This window comes from Lepeophtheirus salmonis, chromosome 5 (assembly GCF_016086655.4).
Source record: "Lepeophtheirus salmonis chromosome 5, UVic_Lsal_1.4, whole genome shotgun sequence".
In the NCBI taxonomy this organism is placed as follows: domain Eukaryota; kingdom Metazoa; phylum Arthropoda; class Copepoda; order Siphonostomatoida; family Caligidae; genus Lepeophtheirus; species Lepeophtheirus salmonis.
The window spans coordinates 62,531,791-62,552,114 of record NC_052135.2 but is presented as its reverse complement, the minus strand read 5'-3'; the positions used below and the strand labels follow the sequence as shown (position 1 = coordinate 62,552,114).

General features: G+C 28.3%; 1 protein-coding gene across 1 annotated transcript in view; it reads left to right on the top strand.

Annotated features, from left to right (window-relative positions):
* Nucleotides 1-20,324, top strand: part of LOC121117601 (neural cell adhesion molecule 2) — a 434,435-nt gene that overhangs the window by 266,738 nt on the left and 147,373 nt on the right. The window contains exon 6 of the mRNA XM_071888883.1: nt 17,609-17,760. Within this exon, the coding sequence (XP_071744984.1) occupies nt 17,609-17,760 (152 nt within the window). The remainder of the gene's footprint in view (nt 1-17,608; nt 17,761-20,324) is intronic.

Sequence of the window (20,324 nt, the reverse complement as noted above, 5' to 3'; positions counted from 1 at the left end):
AACATTTCGTTCTTGATCAAGTTTATTTAAAGCTTACTATCAAAATCAGTTCTTTTTTTAACTCTCACTGTACATTCCGACATTCTATCTAAGTATTTCGATAAACTATCCCCTTTGCGTTCAAATGTCTGATAGAAACTGAAATATTTAAAAAATGTTTTTCTGAGGTTTTGAACCTCCATTGTATTTGATGTTAATTAATTTGATCACACTTATATGGTCTGTTAAAAAAAAACTATCAATTGATCCCTATTTCATTGTGACAATGAATTTCTTCTTTTATTAGTGCAATTTGCGTCACATCCAATGAATTAGTGATAATAATTTGTTCAAATAAATTGATAGTAACTCGTCCGAGAGTAAAAAAGTAAACAAGACCCAATTTGGAAAAAAAATATTATAGATTGCTAATGTGTTGATAACAATTCTTTAAATTTTTTATAATCACATGATTTAATTAATAAATAAACTACTGTATGTGAATTATATGTGATAAAACCAGAATAATTAGAGTGTCGAGATAAACATTTCTAGTTTTCTACGTTTATACTCGTATAGTCTAACATAATTGTTTATGAACTAGACCTATTATAACCAAATACTCTTTTATAAATGAGAGACCAGTTATTCTCTCTTGAAATGAATTACTTCTTCTTAAGAATAAAACAAACCAAAAAAAAACATTTCCCTTTAAAGGAACAGTTTTTCAACTTTTAAATTGTATTTTCTCAGAATTGAATAACCTTAGATGAAGTATAAAATCATCTGTGAAATTACAATTACAAATTGTGAATATTGATTTTTATGTTATTCAAACCTATTAATAAGAAACTCAAAAAGATCAAATCAAAAAATTGACATTGAAAAATGAATCACAGATTTGGGATCAAATGTAGAGTTATATATAAAATGTTTACTTAAAGAGGTAGCTTCATCTGTTCTAGAAACAACTTCGAAGTAACAATGTAGACATCACTTCATCAAATCTCTTAGCAAGGAAGTACATCAAATCGAAGCTAAAAAGACGAGACAAAGAATAGAGATTAAAAATGTCTTTGTTCTAATAATGCTTGAAATAGTAATTTCAAAAACATATTTATTCATTAAAAGTTACAGCTTCTTTATATTTACCAAATGAAAAATGTCTCAAAATCCTGATTTTTGTCCACTCTATCCAATCTAGATATAGTTAAAAAAAATAATTGGACTTTATGTTACGATATCTGGATATCAATATAAGTAGGTTTTGGATTTTGTTGTATTAACTAAAAGTTACATGTCAGTAATGACTTATTATTTTAATATCACTCAAGTTATCATCTTCTATATACATAAACAAAAAGTACTTTAAGATGTGAAGTAGATCTTTTTTTTTTTGTATTTAATATACTTAATGGTGTTTATTTTATATGTATATATAAAAGACCAAATATGAAGAAACATATTTGCAACAGTCAATAAAGTTTTAATTATACATATTAATATAAAAAAACAAAATTATTTGCCTCAGCTTCTCCATTTCAATTTGTTACAACATTTTTGCCCCAAAAAATATATTTGAATTTGGTCAAATTTTATCTAATTAGAATTTCTTATAAGATATGTTTTTTGTAAATTATTTTTCCGACGAATCTATGAGTCATAAAGAATAATTGCTATATTAGATGATCTATTTCAGAAGAAAATTGACTGTGAATTGCCTTAATTATAGAAACAAAATATTTATAAATATAAAGTGTTAAAAAATGCGTATAAAAACATTTTTTTTTGTTCACCACATATTAATCTTTTGAACACTTCTGAATTAAATTACTGTTGTTGTTTTTTTTCATTCTATTTAAAGTTTTAAATTGTCTTTAATATTCCCTTATTATCAATTGGTTATTATAGTTTTTTATAATTAAAAACTCAATTTTTAGTAATTTTTGTCAAAAAAAAATTGAAAAACAAATAAGAACTTTTATTTTTACTATCTATTTAAGACACGCCAAAATGGCTTTATTTGTTGATTTTGTTAATACAGAACATTATTATAAGTAACTTTTTGATATCAAAAAATTTATATATATTTTTTACGATTTATTAATCATTTTTTCTTGGTTATTCAAGGAAAAGTTTATTTGAGTCTATATATCAAATGCAGATTTTTACAAATAGAGCTTTCTAAGTTTCCAGCAATGGTAATGGTCACATTTTTTTGCTTTTCAAGGACATGATGGTCGCTAAATAGAATTTTTCTAAATATGATTTTTTTTGCAATCTTCATATAAAACAAAAAAAAAGACCGTAGAATTTATTTCGCTTCATGTTGGTATGTTGCTTTGCACACTTTTTAAAACGAAATTATACACTAAATTTTTAGAAGTGACACTAAAAGTTAAGTCACAAAAATAAATTCAATTATTATTAATTATAGAATGCAATTTTTTGTTATTTAAAATACCGTACTAAAATTCGATAAAATTTGTTAAAAAACAATTGGCTTTATATCCCGTGATATAATTATAAACAATGTATTTCAGGATCAATGCATTTTCCATTCTTTAATTTTTTTTATCCTATCATCAAGGGGTGTCCTTAAACCTCTGTTAGCTTTACTTTTTCTTTTTCTGAAAAAATAAATTTCTAAAAAAATGAATATCAATCTTTTCTCACTTTGCCTAATAAATATTTTGAAGGTTTGGTTTTTCTTGTTTTTTTAATTAAAAAAACAATATTAATTTTTATATTATGGACCAACATGTAAAGAAAAAAATAAAAAATTTGATGTTAAATCCTTTTTGTTATTCAAAGAAATGTTTGGGGTACATGTGCACTTAATGCTCTTTAGAAAATGAACTGTAATATTGTTGCATATATGTACTTTTAGATAAACACTATTTCCCCAAAAATTAATTAAATAGAGTAGAAATGAGTAATCAAGCATTAATACTCATATTCATAACTGATCGTACATAATATATTACTAATTAATTAAAAAAAATTGTGAAAGAAATTAGTATATACTCGTATGTCTTACTATATTAACATAAATATGTCATACAAACATAAATCATTTTTTTTTCTCAAATTAGAAAATAAGATTTGATATCTATATTTATAAATAAGTTATACCTTTCTAAACATGTTTCTGAAAAAAATGAATATCAGCTTTCCTCAGATCACCGAAAAATAAATATGACTAAAAATCTGAAAATATGGACCTCGATCGACTCTGTACTCAAGGCCATGAACAACTTTAACAAACAATCATATATAAAAATGAATAAATACCAAAATTAAGTAATTTCATCCATCAATTTATACTTTAAAATACATTTTTCTGAATTTGAAATCATTGAAAAGACCGAATTCTCTGGTATTTTCATAGGCTCAAGATCAAAAATCTGTTAAAAAGCCAGAGAAGTTGAGCTGGTCGAAAATATTGAAAGATTATTCATCAAATTTTTTCACAACTTTTTGGATAAGATTGACAAATTCCGTTAATAGGCCTTCAATTCATTGGTCCAGCTAAAATCATTAAAGTCCAAAAGAAACTAGATGCAACATTTTCGAACATGGGTAGACCCTGGTCCTATATGAAGTCTTCAATCCTCCCGCTCCTTGTCTGAACGAAGACATATACTACAATGCTCGTTTCATCATTGCCAAAGAGGCATAGAAATCTAAGGGATTTTTTTTAGTGAGACAGCTGGGTAACGGGAATTCAACCCCAAGCACGAAAGATTGTTTATCGCAGAGAAAATTGTATCCAAGACCTAACAGAAACATCCCCTCGCATGTAACAAATTCATTTCATCGATGATTAACTTAGAGATCCTTAAGAACAAGAAGATTATAATAAAATTGTCGAGGGTCATAATCCTTAAAGCTATCTGATGTAGAGGACACAGGATCCCAACAGATTTTAAAACTATGTAGAACATCGAAAATTTAAGCAATTTCATAATTATAACGACTCCAAATAGCCTCCTAAGCCATTGGAATAATTTAACATAGATTGGATCCACAAATAGACAAACATAGTTTTAGAAGAAAAAATAATGTGTAATGTATAAAGTGCTTACTTTTTTATCTTGTATGATCTGGTAAGATATATACTTTCATTTTGCGTTTTTCAAACTGATTAGTGAATTTCACATATTCCATTTCTTCATTTCATCAATAATTATAAAATATATAGGCTGACAACACAGTCTAATTTGTAGTTATGTATTTCACAAATTTTATATTTTTAAATCGTATATAATTCAATCATATTTTCTAGTCAAAAGTGTGGTATATATTTATTTTACATTCGTCATTTAAAAAGTAATTATAATCCAAACATAAACACAATAGCGTGTAATCAAGTATGAATAAATATAGTAGAATACTAAATTTAGCTTTGAGAAATCTTTAAAAAACAATATCATAATATAAAGATGACAAGGCAATGTATAAAATTTATTTAAACCAAAGATATAAAAATGAAGACATTTAATTAACTATAATCATTTTTATCAATGACACAAAATTAGAGAAATGACTTGCTTAAATTTTTTTCCCCTATAATGGAAACTTATAAACTGATTGTGGAGCCTTATGTTACTTCTTTGGAGTGTGTATCTACTCCTAAAGACTGAAATAGAATAATAATATCTTGGGGACATCATTTTTTTTATTTTACTCTTTTTGTTGATTTTTAGTTTATCTTATCTAATTTACTTTCAATATTAATAATTTGAGAGGATAGTGCTTTGTTAGTTTCTGAGTTAATTTCAAATTCATTATTTAGTTAAGTAACCTTAAATTAATTTGTTCAATAACAGATGTTCTAACGAATTACATATATGTCAGCTTAAAATGTGCAATATACTATTATTCTCAAATGATTAATTTTAATTTTAAAACTATAAAAAATTTTATTATTCAAAATAGAATATTATAAATGTGGGAGAAATTATAATAAGATTCACTTGGAAGATTTTTAATTGTACAGGAAATATATTCAGTGTGAAAAACATTTTGCAAAATGACTATATATTGTCAATTTTATAAAATAAGAAAACTGTTGTTTCCTGGCACCACAGTCACGGGTTTAATGTTTTAATATAAGCTGTATAATGTAGAGTCTTATATACTAAACTTCAGTCTTTCATTTGGAAGTTTAAAAAATCGACTATGACGGTGTGTTTCTAATTGCTCAGGCTAAAAAACATATAAACAAAAATTTATGGTTTTGTGACAAACAAAGTGATTTGACAGGAACACACATAACTCAATTCTAGTTCGAAAATTTTTATTACTATTTTGATTATTCTTGTAGGAATAGTAAATCTGTAAGGAAAAAAAAAATAATTTTCTTAATTGTGCCATTTTTTATTCATAAAACTGGACTTAAAACACAAAATTTCCTTAAATTTAAGGTTAAAATTTACCTAATCAAAAAGAGCCTGATCAAGTACTGAATGCTGACTAACTAAAAATGACTTACAAAGATAGGTTTAATTCAACTTCATAGAACGTTTATACATGTACGACACTATTCATAACTATTGCAATTACTTAATTAGAAATTAAATATAGTAAACACCCGAAAAAAGTAAATAAATTTAAAAGAATTAGGAACTATTAATATGAATTAGGTTAATATATACAAGGTGAGTGGACAAAATATGCTGCATTTTAAAGACAACATTACTCCATTAGTTTATGTCTGATCCGTCTGTTTTTGGTGTTACAATTTTTCCCGGGTCATAGGCTTCAGTTATTGTTCACCATTTGTAGCGATAACATCATTTTAAGTGCCCAAGAAAAGTCATTATGCTCAAGGAAAGAGATCGTAGGGGCGCTGCTATTCAGATTATGCTTAGTGATTACATTAAATGAAGCAATGCTGACATCTCTGGCCTTCTGTCAATGCCAGTTAGAACGGTCAGAAGTCTCACGAAGCACCCGATGCACGTTATTGACAGGAATAAGAAGGAGGAGAGGAGCACCAGAATTGTCTGGGGCGTCACCTTCATCAACATAATCGACGAGGACCCCAGCATTCCATGAGAGCCATGGCGAGGGACCTAGGCTCGGCCGAGTGGACCATGAGGGCTTGTGTGAAGGAGTACTTAAGGTGCAAGTCTACAGTCGTCAGACAGCCTAACTTTTGACTGAAAAGACTCAAGGGTTGTGGCTGCTCAAAAGCTTTAGGCTATTGAACATCCCAAAGTCGCCGAGCATGCTCTGGTTCTTCTCTGATGAGAAGAATTTTGTTCAGGATCAAATCCACAACTCCCAGAACCATTGCTGGATTTCCGTGAACAACAGAGACGTCCCCAGGGTCATGAAAACCAAGTTTCCGGCCACTGTCATGGTCTTTGGGGTCGTGTCAAGTGAGGGGCATGTCATGGCAACCCACATCTTCGAGACAGGCCTCAGGTAGTAGGACTCGGCTCCGGCCCACAAAGCTAAGCGGACCCAAGAATGGCTGAAAAGCAATGCTTTTGCGTTCGTACCCTTCTCCTCTTGGCCTCCCTCATCACCGGATTTGAACCCGTTGGACTACTTTTTCTGGTCCTACGTGGAGAACATGACCAACCGCTCCTCCCATAACACCAAACAGTCTCTTATCATCTGCATCAAGGAGAAATTCAGTGAGATAGAAGCAGCGCAGATCCTAAATGTCTGTTCTGGGTTACGTATCCACATTGACCGGGTTTTGGGCCACAGAATAGATAGCTGCTCTATATCCTAATAAAGATATTCTTTTTTATTGTATCAAAAAATATTATAAAATAAGCTTGTAGTTGTTGTTTTTTTGAAGCGGCAGATTTTGTTCACACTCCCTGTATATTGCACTGACTAACGAACATTAATACGTTAAATATAAATTGGATCAATTTTGACAACATCTATGGCTATATACTACATATTCTAAGTTTTGCAACATTTAAAAAAACAAAAATTGTTGTATATTTTTTAGATTAAGTATGAATAAAAATAATATGTTTTGCCGTAGCAAGTAATAACTTACTATACAAACAATTTATAATGAATATTATGGTCGAAAATAACCTAATCATGCCTTTATGGGTTAAATACTTACATAATAATGTTAAAAACTAATGAGTAAGGAATATATGTACATTTAGGTTTTTCCTAATTTTGAGGAAGGATATACGAAATGAATTACGAGTTACCTGCAGAGATGATAACTAGTTATGCAAGGAAAATGTGGGATTAATTATTCATATCTGTAAATAGGAATTTTTTTTGTCTTTTTCTACTATTTTTTGAAATTGTAAAGTGTCTGTTCGAATGTTGTGACTGTTATACGAATTTGAAATATGTATCATAACACTATTCTGTTTGTACATACTCATTATCCAATATAAAAACTGTTGAAATATATTAATTCATGCCATATAAATTTATTTATTGGTATCCGATATAATATGTAATGTTTTGAAAAAGTGAATTTTTAAAACATATACAATAAGAGTATGACAAAGTTTCAAAATAACAAAATATTGAAATGAACATTCATAAATAAAGCTATGGTATAAAATATACAAATAGACATACTGATATACATGTACAATGTACAAAACGGGTAAGCCATTTTTTTATTTTTTTTTGGGGGGAGTGTAAAACCACTTTTTGGATATTAATAAATAACTAGCGATAAAAAATTGATATGTACAGTTGAAAAACACACTATGCAAAATTTCAGGTCTGAAGGAAATCTTTTTTGCCTATCGAACCTCTATTAAAATTTCCAAAGTTTTAATTTTGCTGAAATGCTTACTTTTGTCAAAAATCAAAAAATATTCAATACAAAAAGATTAGTAATATTTTTATGGGTTATTGCTAATAATATTCATAAGTAAATTTTTAATATTTTTTTTTTTTTTTAACTACATTTACTTCTGTGCTGGTTTTAAGGGGACACTTGAACTAAGTAACACAATTTTTCCGCAAAACATAGGATTCCTACATTTTATCTTTATTTAATGTCACATTACATGTAAAATTATACCTGATAACATCCCTTTTCATGAGAATCAATCAAAGTAAACTTGTTATTTGTACCTTTTGGGAATATGAGGAATAACAATTTCTTATTAACGTAATTGACACATATTTTTTTAAGTTTCTTTAATTCCAATAAGACATACAGATATATAATTCATATAAACAATGATTCGTTGTTGAATTATATACACATTTACAAAAAAAAATATATAAAGACGATAAACATAGTTTTCTGAAAGGCAAAGTCAATTTTAGACTCAAATCAGGAAATACTTCATGCAAGTTTTCCAAATATATAACTATATTTTGACAATTCACTCTAATAATTTGATGACGCTTCAATCTCATTTTGCATTAAAGGAAAAATATGAATTCTCTTATTAATAATTCCTCAAGTAGTAAGGTTCCAACTACAAAAATCTATTTGTCTTTTAAGACCATATTTTCAACCACTCTATTTCTACAAATTACCAATATTATATATATATATATATATTCACATACACCACTTGTCAATACTTTTTTATAGTTCTATGCATCATATGATCATGATAGCCCAATAAGTATGTAATATACATACACACACATATTTTTAAAGTTACTCAACTTTTATTTTTTTATTTATACGCATACAATATTTTGGTGTGTAAATATAAACTCCCGGAACACATTGATCTCATTCAGGATCATTAGATATATATATCAATGAACTTTTTGATGCACTTAATCAATATACCCGTACATGTGTACTAGGTATGTATAAGCTCAATGAAGAGGAGGAAAAAAGGGAAGGGCATGCCATTGTGAAAAGTCATATCTTATAAATTTATCTTAACTGTTATTACATGATGAGTAGGAAATAATGTTTTTCATTTCATTTCTTTCATCGCCGTAAAGAAATATTTTATGATATATATTTCATACATATCCCTATAAACATTTTTTTTTTTGCCCCTTTCAAATTTCCTCGGGTTTGTACAAGAAATCCAGCATTTAACCCTGCCTTAGTCATCATCCTTTTTTTAAAGCGTTTAGTTAACTTGTGGCAAACAAAACGTATTTATTACATGATAAGCAGTTCTACGATTATTATAATTATATCGCTTAAATTTTATAAAATTTTATTATTTATTTCATTCAATTGTCACTCATAAATATCTATTAAAATATAAAAAATTAATTTTTGGAAATATGAGACACCGTAAAAAACTTAATTTTTATTTAAAATAATTTTAAAAAATTAGTTTTTGGATTTTGGCAAGGTATAATTTGATATTCTTATAGTAAAAATATTAAATTGAAAAAAAGAAGGAACAAAGAAGTCAAAAGGAAAAGCAACTATGAAGTAAAACAGTTAAATAATCTCACTAAACCTCCATTAAAAATTACTTAATATGTTAATGAATCCCGAACAATGTCTTTACCAGATAAAAAAATAAAAGCATATAATCAGATTTAAAGTTTTGTACTGTATTTTATTACCGATAAAATGTAGCTTTAAAGAAATAAAAAGACTCATTGGCGTCACTAGCTTTTTTTGGAGAATGCTCAAGCTTAGTCAGACACATTGCTTCTAAAAAAACCTGTGCATTAATATTGATAATGATTTAGAACTCAGAATATGAGCTAGACTAGTAAAAATTTATCATCTCTTTAAAAAAAATAATAAAAGAATTAGTTAAACATGACAGTATTTTGTTATTTACTAATGGTATCCTGGTTTTCTTGGGATCCCAAAATTGAAAATAAATATTCCAGAAAATCAAAAAGCCTACTATTTTTTACTTTATTCATGTGTTGTTGTTTTTTTAAAGTAATCAAAGATTTTTTTTTGTTTATTCCATTGACTATTTTCTTACATTGATAGATACACTGTGTGCATTGGGAGGTAGTTGTGTTCTTTGTTAAGTGTTATGGATTCAATATTTTTTCCATTATTGGGCATCTTTGTTTTTTTTCCTTTCTTTGTTAAAGATTGATAAAAATTTTCATGGAACTTCTTTTCCAGCATAAAAAATATAGTAAAATAGTTTTTCTCATTATAAAATAATGGATTAAATTTTGTATTCTTAGACTCGTTATAATCTTCCATTTTAATTAATAAATTATATCAGATAATCCAATTGTGTAAAGCGGTGTAGCTCAATGGACAAAGTGCACAGGGAAAATTATTATATTGAACAAAATCAGGGTAAGCTCGATACTCGCTCGCTCCTGAAGAAGGAAATACAGGTACGTAAGCAAATCGTACTACACTAATTAGAGCTCACATTGCAATTATTACTTGCAATCAATGTTGGGTTATTATAATTTTTTTCTTAATTAATCGTCTTTCATACACTGTATTATTGGTTACTATACGTCAACAAACAATGACAGTTTGAGGCAAAAATATTTTCTACACAACCATCACTCAATACAGGAGGTTGCGAGCATTGTAGATTGTTCTGTTGAGCTCGTTTTGATGCAAGGAGGCTTAATAACTGCAGTGAGAACATTTCCGGGAAGACAGGGAGTGGAGGACACAACAAAATTATCATTGAAGACTTTGAAATTGAAGCTAAAATGACACAGAAAGTGACGAAAGAGGCCCTGGTTGGATTCCAAATACCCCAAAGGGAATTATTGATGACAACAAAACTCAGCATCTGGCCATAGGATCATAACAACACAAGCTTTGTGTTTAAAAACCACCAATTTTCTGGCTTCAAAACTTTTTTGACTGCACTCCAATCTGAGATGTCCTTGAAAGTTCTTGCTAAGCTGCATATGGCAGACAAATCCCTAATTTAATACTATTAGTTTATATTATAGCTAACATTCCTAAATTTTACAGCCCTTCCCAGAAATTTAAACGAAAAGTCCATTATGATCCGAAATATGCTAATGAAATAATAAAACACTTAATATATTTAAAGAAAAAACAAATTGGCAATTTTTAATTGCTTGATGTTTGATAAAGATTGTTTCTGTGGCGGTACATTACTAGTGTATAAAAGAATAGTAACATTTAAAAGTAGTGCACAATGCACATTTCACATTACTATCTAAAATACATTTTTTTAAATATTTATGCAATGTTTATTGTGCCAAAAATGCAAATAATGTAGCAAACAATACAAATGTATTTTAACTACCTTTCAATAAAATCAATAAGCTCTATACCTACATAAATATCTAAATATATAATTAAAAAAGCTCCCTACTTTCTAAAATAAATAAAATATATATATAACATTAATAATTTTTTCATTCCAATGATTAATTATTTAGTTTATATAGTTTGATAGAAAATATTCAATTGAAAACCAATAAACCATTACCTTTTTCTTTTCTTTTTTTCACTCTAAACACTACTTTAAAGAAGTGCGTGCTTAAAACATGTTTCCCTTCAAACAGCATCATTCATCATCCACTTGATTTCTACTCTTAAGAAAATGGTCAATAATCTGTCACACAAAAACTAGAAATACTCATACTTGTAAAAAGTATATATCGTAAAAAAATGCTTCTATCACATTATATCTAAAGAAAGTTGTTGTACAATATAAGCTTTTTCTCCTTGTATAAATAGATTTTTGGAAGAGATTGTGCTGAATTCTTGAAGTATCTTGCTCTCATAACTTTTTATAATACCATATATTGGTTCTGGGATTATCAAATACCCGACACGTATAATAAGAAAGGCACTAATGAAGTTATTCCTTAAGTAATCGCTGTCAGTCCAAATACACGTACTTCCTTTGGGTGTTTAGCTACCCCAACATTGAGATGGATATTTTTGAGAAAAAAACACATTCACACATTATTACTCAATACTTACAGGTTCTCTTCTCAAGAATACAACACAATTATGATAATAGCTTTGGAAACAAAAATTGAAAATGAGTTGCCTAAAAGACTGTGAGATTTCATTTATTTTTACATGCCAGGAGTTCATATTTATTAAAGTGGCTTGGAAGGTCTCGGTGGGTAGATGACAGACACTGCAGGTCTTCCCTTCGACATAAAACCAAAAGGTGTAGTCAGGGGGGTGGACATCAGGGATGTAGGGGCCCTAAAGTGTCAAAAAAGAGTTCAAAAGAGTCCTGTAACGGAGGAGATGGGGTTTTTTCATAGCTGGTGTTAAAAGTGGCCTCTATTCACTTGTTGATAGCTCTCTGGACAGTCTTGTGTGAAACCCCTGCATCTCTTGCATGGGCCCACAGTGATTTGAGGGGATTGGCTTGGGATATTTTCTTTAACTTCTCCGGATGCAGTATGGCCTTTTGGACATAATCCTTCTTCCTCTACAACGTTTTGGACTTAATGACAGCATAGATAGTGGTGCTGGAGACGCCCAACTTCTTCGAGTCTGCAATTGGAAATTTGTCGATCACGTTCAAGTGTAATTTTCTCGACTGATTCGTAAGCTTGAGAGCTCAGGTTTATTTTGTTTTGTAACAAATTGCTTAAGTTTTAATATATCAAAATATGAATTAATTTCAATCACTCAACCTTCATTTATTATTGAATTAGTAAGTGTTCAGATTTCAATGGCTACCCAATAGACCAACAAACAAAATTAAATACTATTTACTTTTGTGCTTTATACCTATGAGTGAATAATTTATAATGGTAGACGTTTACCATTTCCCTTCCATCTTCCTTTTTCTACAATTCGTTGTTGAGGTAGATAATATAATATGAACGCATAAGAAATATTCTTTGAAATCTACTTAGTGAATTACAGAATGTATTAATAACTCAGGAACTAATTAAGTACCATTATAAAAAGATGCATACAGAAAGTATAAAATTTTTGATAAAAAGTGGAGTCAAATTATATCCCCAAAAAATATTACAATGATGTTACAGGATGAAGGAACACTCCAGGGAATTAGCAGAAGGTTAACTGTACACATCAGTTCAGGTTCGTGATTCACACCATAAGAAAGGTGTAAGTGCTGTTCTATACTAATTTTCGAGAGATGTTTAGTAAAAATTAGATTTAAATGTTTTGAGAGGTAGGAGCTGAAGTTCCTACGACTTCCTATAAATCCACTCCTGAGGAAGCAGCCTTAATTCTCCTTTGATGGAAGAATACCTAAACCAGAGGCAAGGCAGAAATTAAAAATGTTTGAGAAGTAGTGTATTCATTAAAATTGCAATTGAATAAGCTACTAAGAAATCCTATTCAATACATCATGCAAGAAAAAATATCGAAATGATTTTGAGATTACATTTAAATATGTATTTACATTAGAAGATCGTAATTCTTTGTCTATCTTTGTTAACAAATGAGAGGGTAAAACTTTTATATGTATGTATACAAATTATTCTCAAAGGTTTCTCATTTATTTGTTTATTCCTTAAGATTGATGGACCTATTGAAAAAAAAAAAAACGAAAAAAGGCAATGAAAAAAATGTTAATAAATTACATTTACAGTCATATTAAATGAGAAACCATTTTTTTAAAAATAACAACGGTTATAAGGAAAGAGCGAAAAGGACTATTGATGAATGAAATATATGTCTATTTCTATATATACATATATATGAGTTTATACATTCCTAATATGAAGGTAGATACTAGGGATAATGAATTACTAAAGACGTTTATTTATATATAGTCTGATGGTGCCAATATTTCAGATAGTAAACATCTATCATCCATGTTCGACATAAGGTAGAGCCGTGTTTTTCGATTTACTTTATTATATTTGTAATCAAATATGTACAGGATGCGTAAGCTATATGTGCTTGGAAAATAATTTTTCTAGAAAATCAATTTTCTATCCAACCAGTTACCAGATTAAAAAAATTAGACCAGATACGGAAAGCTTGATAGATTTTGATTTATTATATTTAATGAAGTCACCTCTAGCCTCACCTACAGTCTGTATACGAGGCCGAAAGCGCAAGAAGGCGTTCAAGAATTTATCCTTATCCGACTTATAAGTAAGTCTTTGGTATTGCAGGGGTTAGGTTGGTTTGCCGTTTGACTTTGCCCAGCACAAAAAAAAATCTATCGGATTCATTTCAAGTAAGTTTTATGGTAAAAATTCTTGTGAGATGTATTTGTCATTTTTTTTTTTTTTTTTTTTTTGAGTAATTGAGACTTTTTTCGGGGTTAGGCATGGAGCGTAGTCCAGCTGCTGCATTAAATTTCCTCTTAACCTAGCGAAGGAATGTCCCACTGAGTCCCAGATTTTGAAGAATTGTTATGTTGTCAATCCCTATCAGATTTTAAAAAGGACACCGTCCCTTTTCAAAATATTTGGGACAACGAATTCGTAGTTTGATTCCATTGCTTTTCAACAGGTGCAGATTTAAAAAAATAGCTGCCTACGTGCTTAGGTTTGCTTAAAGGAGCGCGTCAAAGTAACAACATCTACACCTAATTAAATTTGTATGTATTATAAAAGAAATATAAACACAAGGATGATATGTGAGTCGATAACTTATTTATTAATTTAAATGCAGAGAGGAAATATAAATTTTATTTTTGCATATAACCATTTTCTTTCAAAAAACTAGTATATACCGATTTTTATTTACCACAATCTCTATAGACTTGATCAACTTAGAATTTTACTATTTCCAAAAAATAAATTTCTTTGATCAGTCAGATCCTCTCCTTTCGATTATTAGTCACAATTTTCCTGATTTTGCTTATGGTTAAGTTTTGATTTAATAAGAGAGGTAAAGTAGCAAAAAAAATCTGAATTCAAAAAACTATAAAGGATAAGCGTTAATAATTACACTCAATAGCCCATTAGGGCAGTTAAATCTGACAATTTTATTATTTCAGTATTGTGAAAATTCGTTAACTTTGCTTACAACTAACAATACATTTTAAAATTAAAATTAGATAATGCAAATGTATCGATATAGTTCATATTCACTTTTTTTTTTAAATCCAAGAACAATACGTCTCTTTTCTAAAATACAAACCTATGCACAAAGTATTAAGTAATATTAGAATATGTTATATATATATATATCATATCTAAAATATTTTTTAGACTTTTTCAAAGTAGTCAAAGGGAAATGGGGATGTCATAATTTATCCATTTTAAAAATTGATCAAATTACAAAACTTGATTATTTCTTATGATTATAACCTCAAAATAAGAAAATTAATTTACTATTTCGGAAAAATGTATTCTAAATTTTTATTTTTCCTTACAGAAAAACAGAAGATTAAATTCTTTTAACTAACTTATATTATCGATAAAAAATAAGTTTTGAACAGAAAATTACATTTAGATTCATTAAAAAATGTAGAATAAAATTAGTTTATAAATAATGTACTTTTTGGCGAAATAATCACACCTTTTTTATAACTATATTTTAAGATCTGTCTAATAATACTTATTTCTTGAAACAATTATAATTCTATTTCAAATTCTGCCATTAAGTTAACAAAAGGTTCCTCATAGTATTAAGTTGATCTAAATTACCCATGGCTTTGGAAGGAACCCCAAGTTATGTCATCCTATTTTTAGGTGTTAAAAAAATAAAAAGTTATTGTACGTATTTGTTTTTCTATATTGTCAATGCATGCTCAAAGAGCTTATAATTTAACCAGTTTGATTCAAGGCTTCTATATTTATTTAATCAAATCCAGCAAACGTGATCTGTTATTTATTTTGTAAGAAATTCGAAACATATTATACAAAATTGCTATAGATTTCTTGTCACTAAAATGGCAAATGAAAAATCAATCCTTATTGTAACCATCTGCGTTTCTTCCAGAATGTCATAGAAAAAAAAGCACAACATCTATTGGCAGATTGTCAAATACTCCAATTGTGAAACTATTCTTTTATAAATGTTTGAAATTGATTACAACTTAACATGGGTTCATTTGGGTAGAGCAAGTCCATATTCAAGACTTTAAAAAGTAGAAAAACGTATTTGAAAAATGGACAACGTGCAAATAAAATCTATAAATATTAATACTCATAAAATATTCGATTTATAATGTTTAATTAGTAAATGTAGCTTTCACTACTCATATTCATGCACTGATTTATAAAATTTTGAACAATCAAATTCATGCTCTAATTAATTTGGTATCCTGAAAATAATTCATATGATCCTTACTTAGCCTATAGGGTACATTGATAGTTAAACTGTTATTGGAACTATAATCTTTATTTATAAAAAAATAACCCAAACTACCAATTCAAGACTATTTGCTTTTACAAAAAATAACTTCATCAGGCTAAACACTGGAAATTCCCTTTTGAAACACAAACCGTTACTAATGTCTTTTTAACCATCTCAATTTTATTCTATGGACCTGATCTCTGTGACGAAGGTATAATTTTGCCTCCCACCATCGTCTGAAAACTGAAGCCCTCTAAGATAGAAGAGGAATAATGTTATAAAAAAATTGTTTGAAACATTTTGGATATTTAGTTAAATGCCAATTAAATAGGAAAACGTTAGAGGAAACACTGTAATTTATTGTAATTCAATCTTTTTTTAATTTATTCTAAAATAGGTGTTTGCTTATCAGACAGGCATATTTCGTGATTTTAACTTGATATACTTCATTAATATCATTAATCGGTTTTTAACTAATGAACTATAAAAATCTATAATGTATTTTACCTTATTAAAGAAGTATTAATCAGGGTGAATGGCAGTTTTGTCTTACATTATTTAATGTATTGTAAAGTTTGTTTGTTATTCAAAAATATCATATTTGTTAAGATTACAAAGAACAAAAATGAGGATAAATTGGCAAAAATGAAGAAGAAAAGCTTTTAAAAAGGGTTGGAAATCGCTGAACACATAGATACAAGTAATTTAGTAGAGGAGGGGTTGACATAAATGAAAGTTTATCAATATAGGAAGAATTCTTGTTAGAGTAATGATGTAAGACCCGTGGATGCTTTCTTTCGAAGACGGAAATACATTTCAAAATGATAATATTAAAGACCTAATTCATGTTCTCACCTCATTGGGCTTGAAATTAATCTTCCATAAAAAATAAAATGCAATTCATTTTGACCAAATATAGCTTTGAAATATCATCTCTCTATTTCTAATTATTTCATTAAGACGTTAAATTTTTGCTAAAATTACAAGACTACAAGTGTAACCCAGACTCAATTTTGAGGAAAAAAACATCCTAGCTTTCTTTTGTGTTGACGGCCGCATATCATAATGGGGAAGAGGAAACAAGATGTAAATTAAGATTTTGCTTTGTATGTTCGTTAGTATGTCTCAAATGCAATCAGAATATGTTATAATAATATATTTTATGTATATGGCTCAGTATTTGGGTTTGTAATTATTGAGAATTTCGATACATTGTAATAAATAGGTACATCTTACTTTCTGCACAGATGAGTAAATAAATTGATCCCTTTGTGAAAATATATTTTTTATAGCCTTACATGTACATATGTAAGCTATCAATTATCTGTCACGCCTCCCATATATTGTTCCGATTGAACAACTTCTGTAAATATCAAGAAAAAATAAAATAAAGTATTATTTTTTGCATGCATAATATTTATAAGTCATGTAAATTTTACAATGAAAACAAATTGATACTTACACTATAACCTTTTTTTCTGTCTTACCCATGCTATATAGTTCCACCAACATCCGTCAATATTACAAATAAGATACAGCAGTTTGTCGTTGGAAAGAAATCTGAAGTTCATTGTCGAAGTACTGGATCACGTCCTCCAGCACAAATAGTTTGGTATTTGAATGGTCAACGTTTGGATGGAGGATCTGAAAGGGTAAATATTTAACTAATTTATATATTCAGGGTTCGCAAAAACTAACCCAACGTTCTGAGGACTCGGCCTTCTAAAATTTTAAGCACTCTGCTAGATAGGCTATCTAACAAACAGAAGAAAACACTGTGTCATAAGAGGAACGGTCTGAAGATGATGAGTAGGGTTGTTAGTATCTAAGCAATTTTTAGAGTGCAACTTTTGTAGGTTTTTTTTCTAAAACTGTACAATTGAAAAACAGAGATTAACAATGAGTGTTTGATTTTGAGTTTTAAGCCTTAGTCCTTGTTCACCTAATAGTAGAATTGAGGATTGAAAATGAAGTAACTCTTACCTATGCCTTTTCTGAACACGGAGTTGTAGTGTTTATTTATTTTCTCTCATAGCTGGTTGCAGCCGATCTAATGAAACGTCATGACAACGATAACAGTAATGTCTTTTAAGACATTTTTAAAAATTTATTGACTATATAGTATTTTCGGTTTCTTATTTTCATTTTCTAATCGGCATAAATAAATTCATTCATATTCCAATTTTAATCAAACATAATAACTTAAGAAAAAATTAATGTTATTATTTATAAAATAATTTACGCATGTAAAAAGATGCTCTGAAGTTTTATGTTAATAAAATTTTTTTTTTTATTGAGGACAATATGAAAATATATATAAGCTTGAGCATTTCAAAATATTTTAAAATTCAAATAAAAAACACATCTTTAAGTGATCCCAGACATTTGATATATGCTCATATTAAAAAAAAAACTACGCACATTGACTTCAAGGGAATAATTTTTCCCGAGCGCACTCTACATTGATATTCGTTGTTCCATTTTTTCCACTTTTAAGAATTGTTCAAAGTTTGTCAGTGTTCCTGTTTTGCCAAATACAGGCTATTAGGCAATGAAAAGTAAAAATTTCAAAAAAAAAAGAGTTAAAATGGACTAGTCTAATACATAAAATATAACAATTAAAAATATAAAAAGTACTGGCATTTCCTTTCGGTCTAACAAAACTGCTACTAGGGATTTTTAAATTTTATAAGCCTTGTTATTATGATAATCTTGCCGGAAATGTTTTTTGATTGTTCATATTTCTTATTTATACGAATTTACTTATATTCATTCATCCTGCAATATAACTTATTAAAAAGTTTTATAAGTACAATATATTAACAGTAGAGCAAAGAAGATTTTGCACAGCCCTCAAGCTCTACAACATATTTATATTTACTCATTTAATAGTATGCCATATCCATTTTCACCTATTGAGCCTTAGAGCAAGACATCTTTTTTAAATTAATTGGATTTATCTATCTATGTATATGTATGTATTTTTGACTTTATTTATTTTTATTTTCATTGTAAAAAATATCAAATGAGTATTTGCAGATTTATTTTTGAGTACTCCTACATTAATCCAGCTTTTTAATCCACTTTCAACCTTAACAGTCAAAGGGGGAAATTTGAAAAAACAAAGAAATGATACCAACCCTTTTATGTTTTCTAATTGTAAACCGTTAATTAAATATGTTAAAATGGTTTATTTCTATTTGCTTTACTTAATAAAATGGAAGAATAACCTATAAAATAAAATAAAAGTATATGATCAACAGAGAGCATCAATATTTATATATAATAGTAGTAGATCTTAATAGTTTGATAAACATATAAAAAAATATCAAGTAGTAAATCTTAAATAACTTTTAAGATATTAATTTTTAATATACTTTATTATGTAACCCTTTTACGACGAACTATAAATTTTGTTAAAGTGATATAAAATGAAAAGTTCATTATATTTATAAAAAAATGGGGTTATTGTTCGTTATTTGTATTGTACATTCCAAGGTAATCGAAATACAAGGTTAGACCATCATACAATCGGGATTTCTAGAATTTTCAATTTAATTGATGATACAGCTTATACTCTATGATGTCACTATTAAAAAGTGTGAAGGAAGTCAAATGTCCGTCTGACAATCGTTACAGTAAAATCTTATATTTCTATTAATCTTGTTACTTACAAGGTAGTTTCTCCAATTCAGAAAAAGATTGAATAATTGAATGCTATTAAAACAATAATAAAAAATATAAAGGACAAACATATTTGCTGTCTAAATTTGTATGTGAATTTGGGTACAATTTAGGTCAAATACTAAATTGTTCGATTTAAGAGTCGTATGTGTATCAAGGTTTAATTGTATGTTCAATGAACATACATTCTGTATTCTGGTAAAAAATGAAGTTATACTGGAAGCTTTATTGTGTAACCCTAATAGACAAAATATTATTTTGTGAATCACTTATCACTAAATCTTAAAATAACTAATATACATGCACGTTTAAACGAGCCTAAAGATACTTGTACGTTGCCAAAAATAATAGTAATGAGCTAACTACATTTTGTGAGTTGAGAAATAATCTTCACAAATTAGATACAATCATTATTATTCATTGATTCATAGATAAGCAACTTTTAATTCCATATTAATATAGATAATGTCATATTGGTATTTTGAAAAAGTAATTGCAGAAATAAGATACATTTGTAAATGTCTTTTGTTAT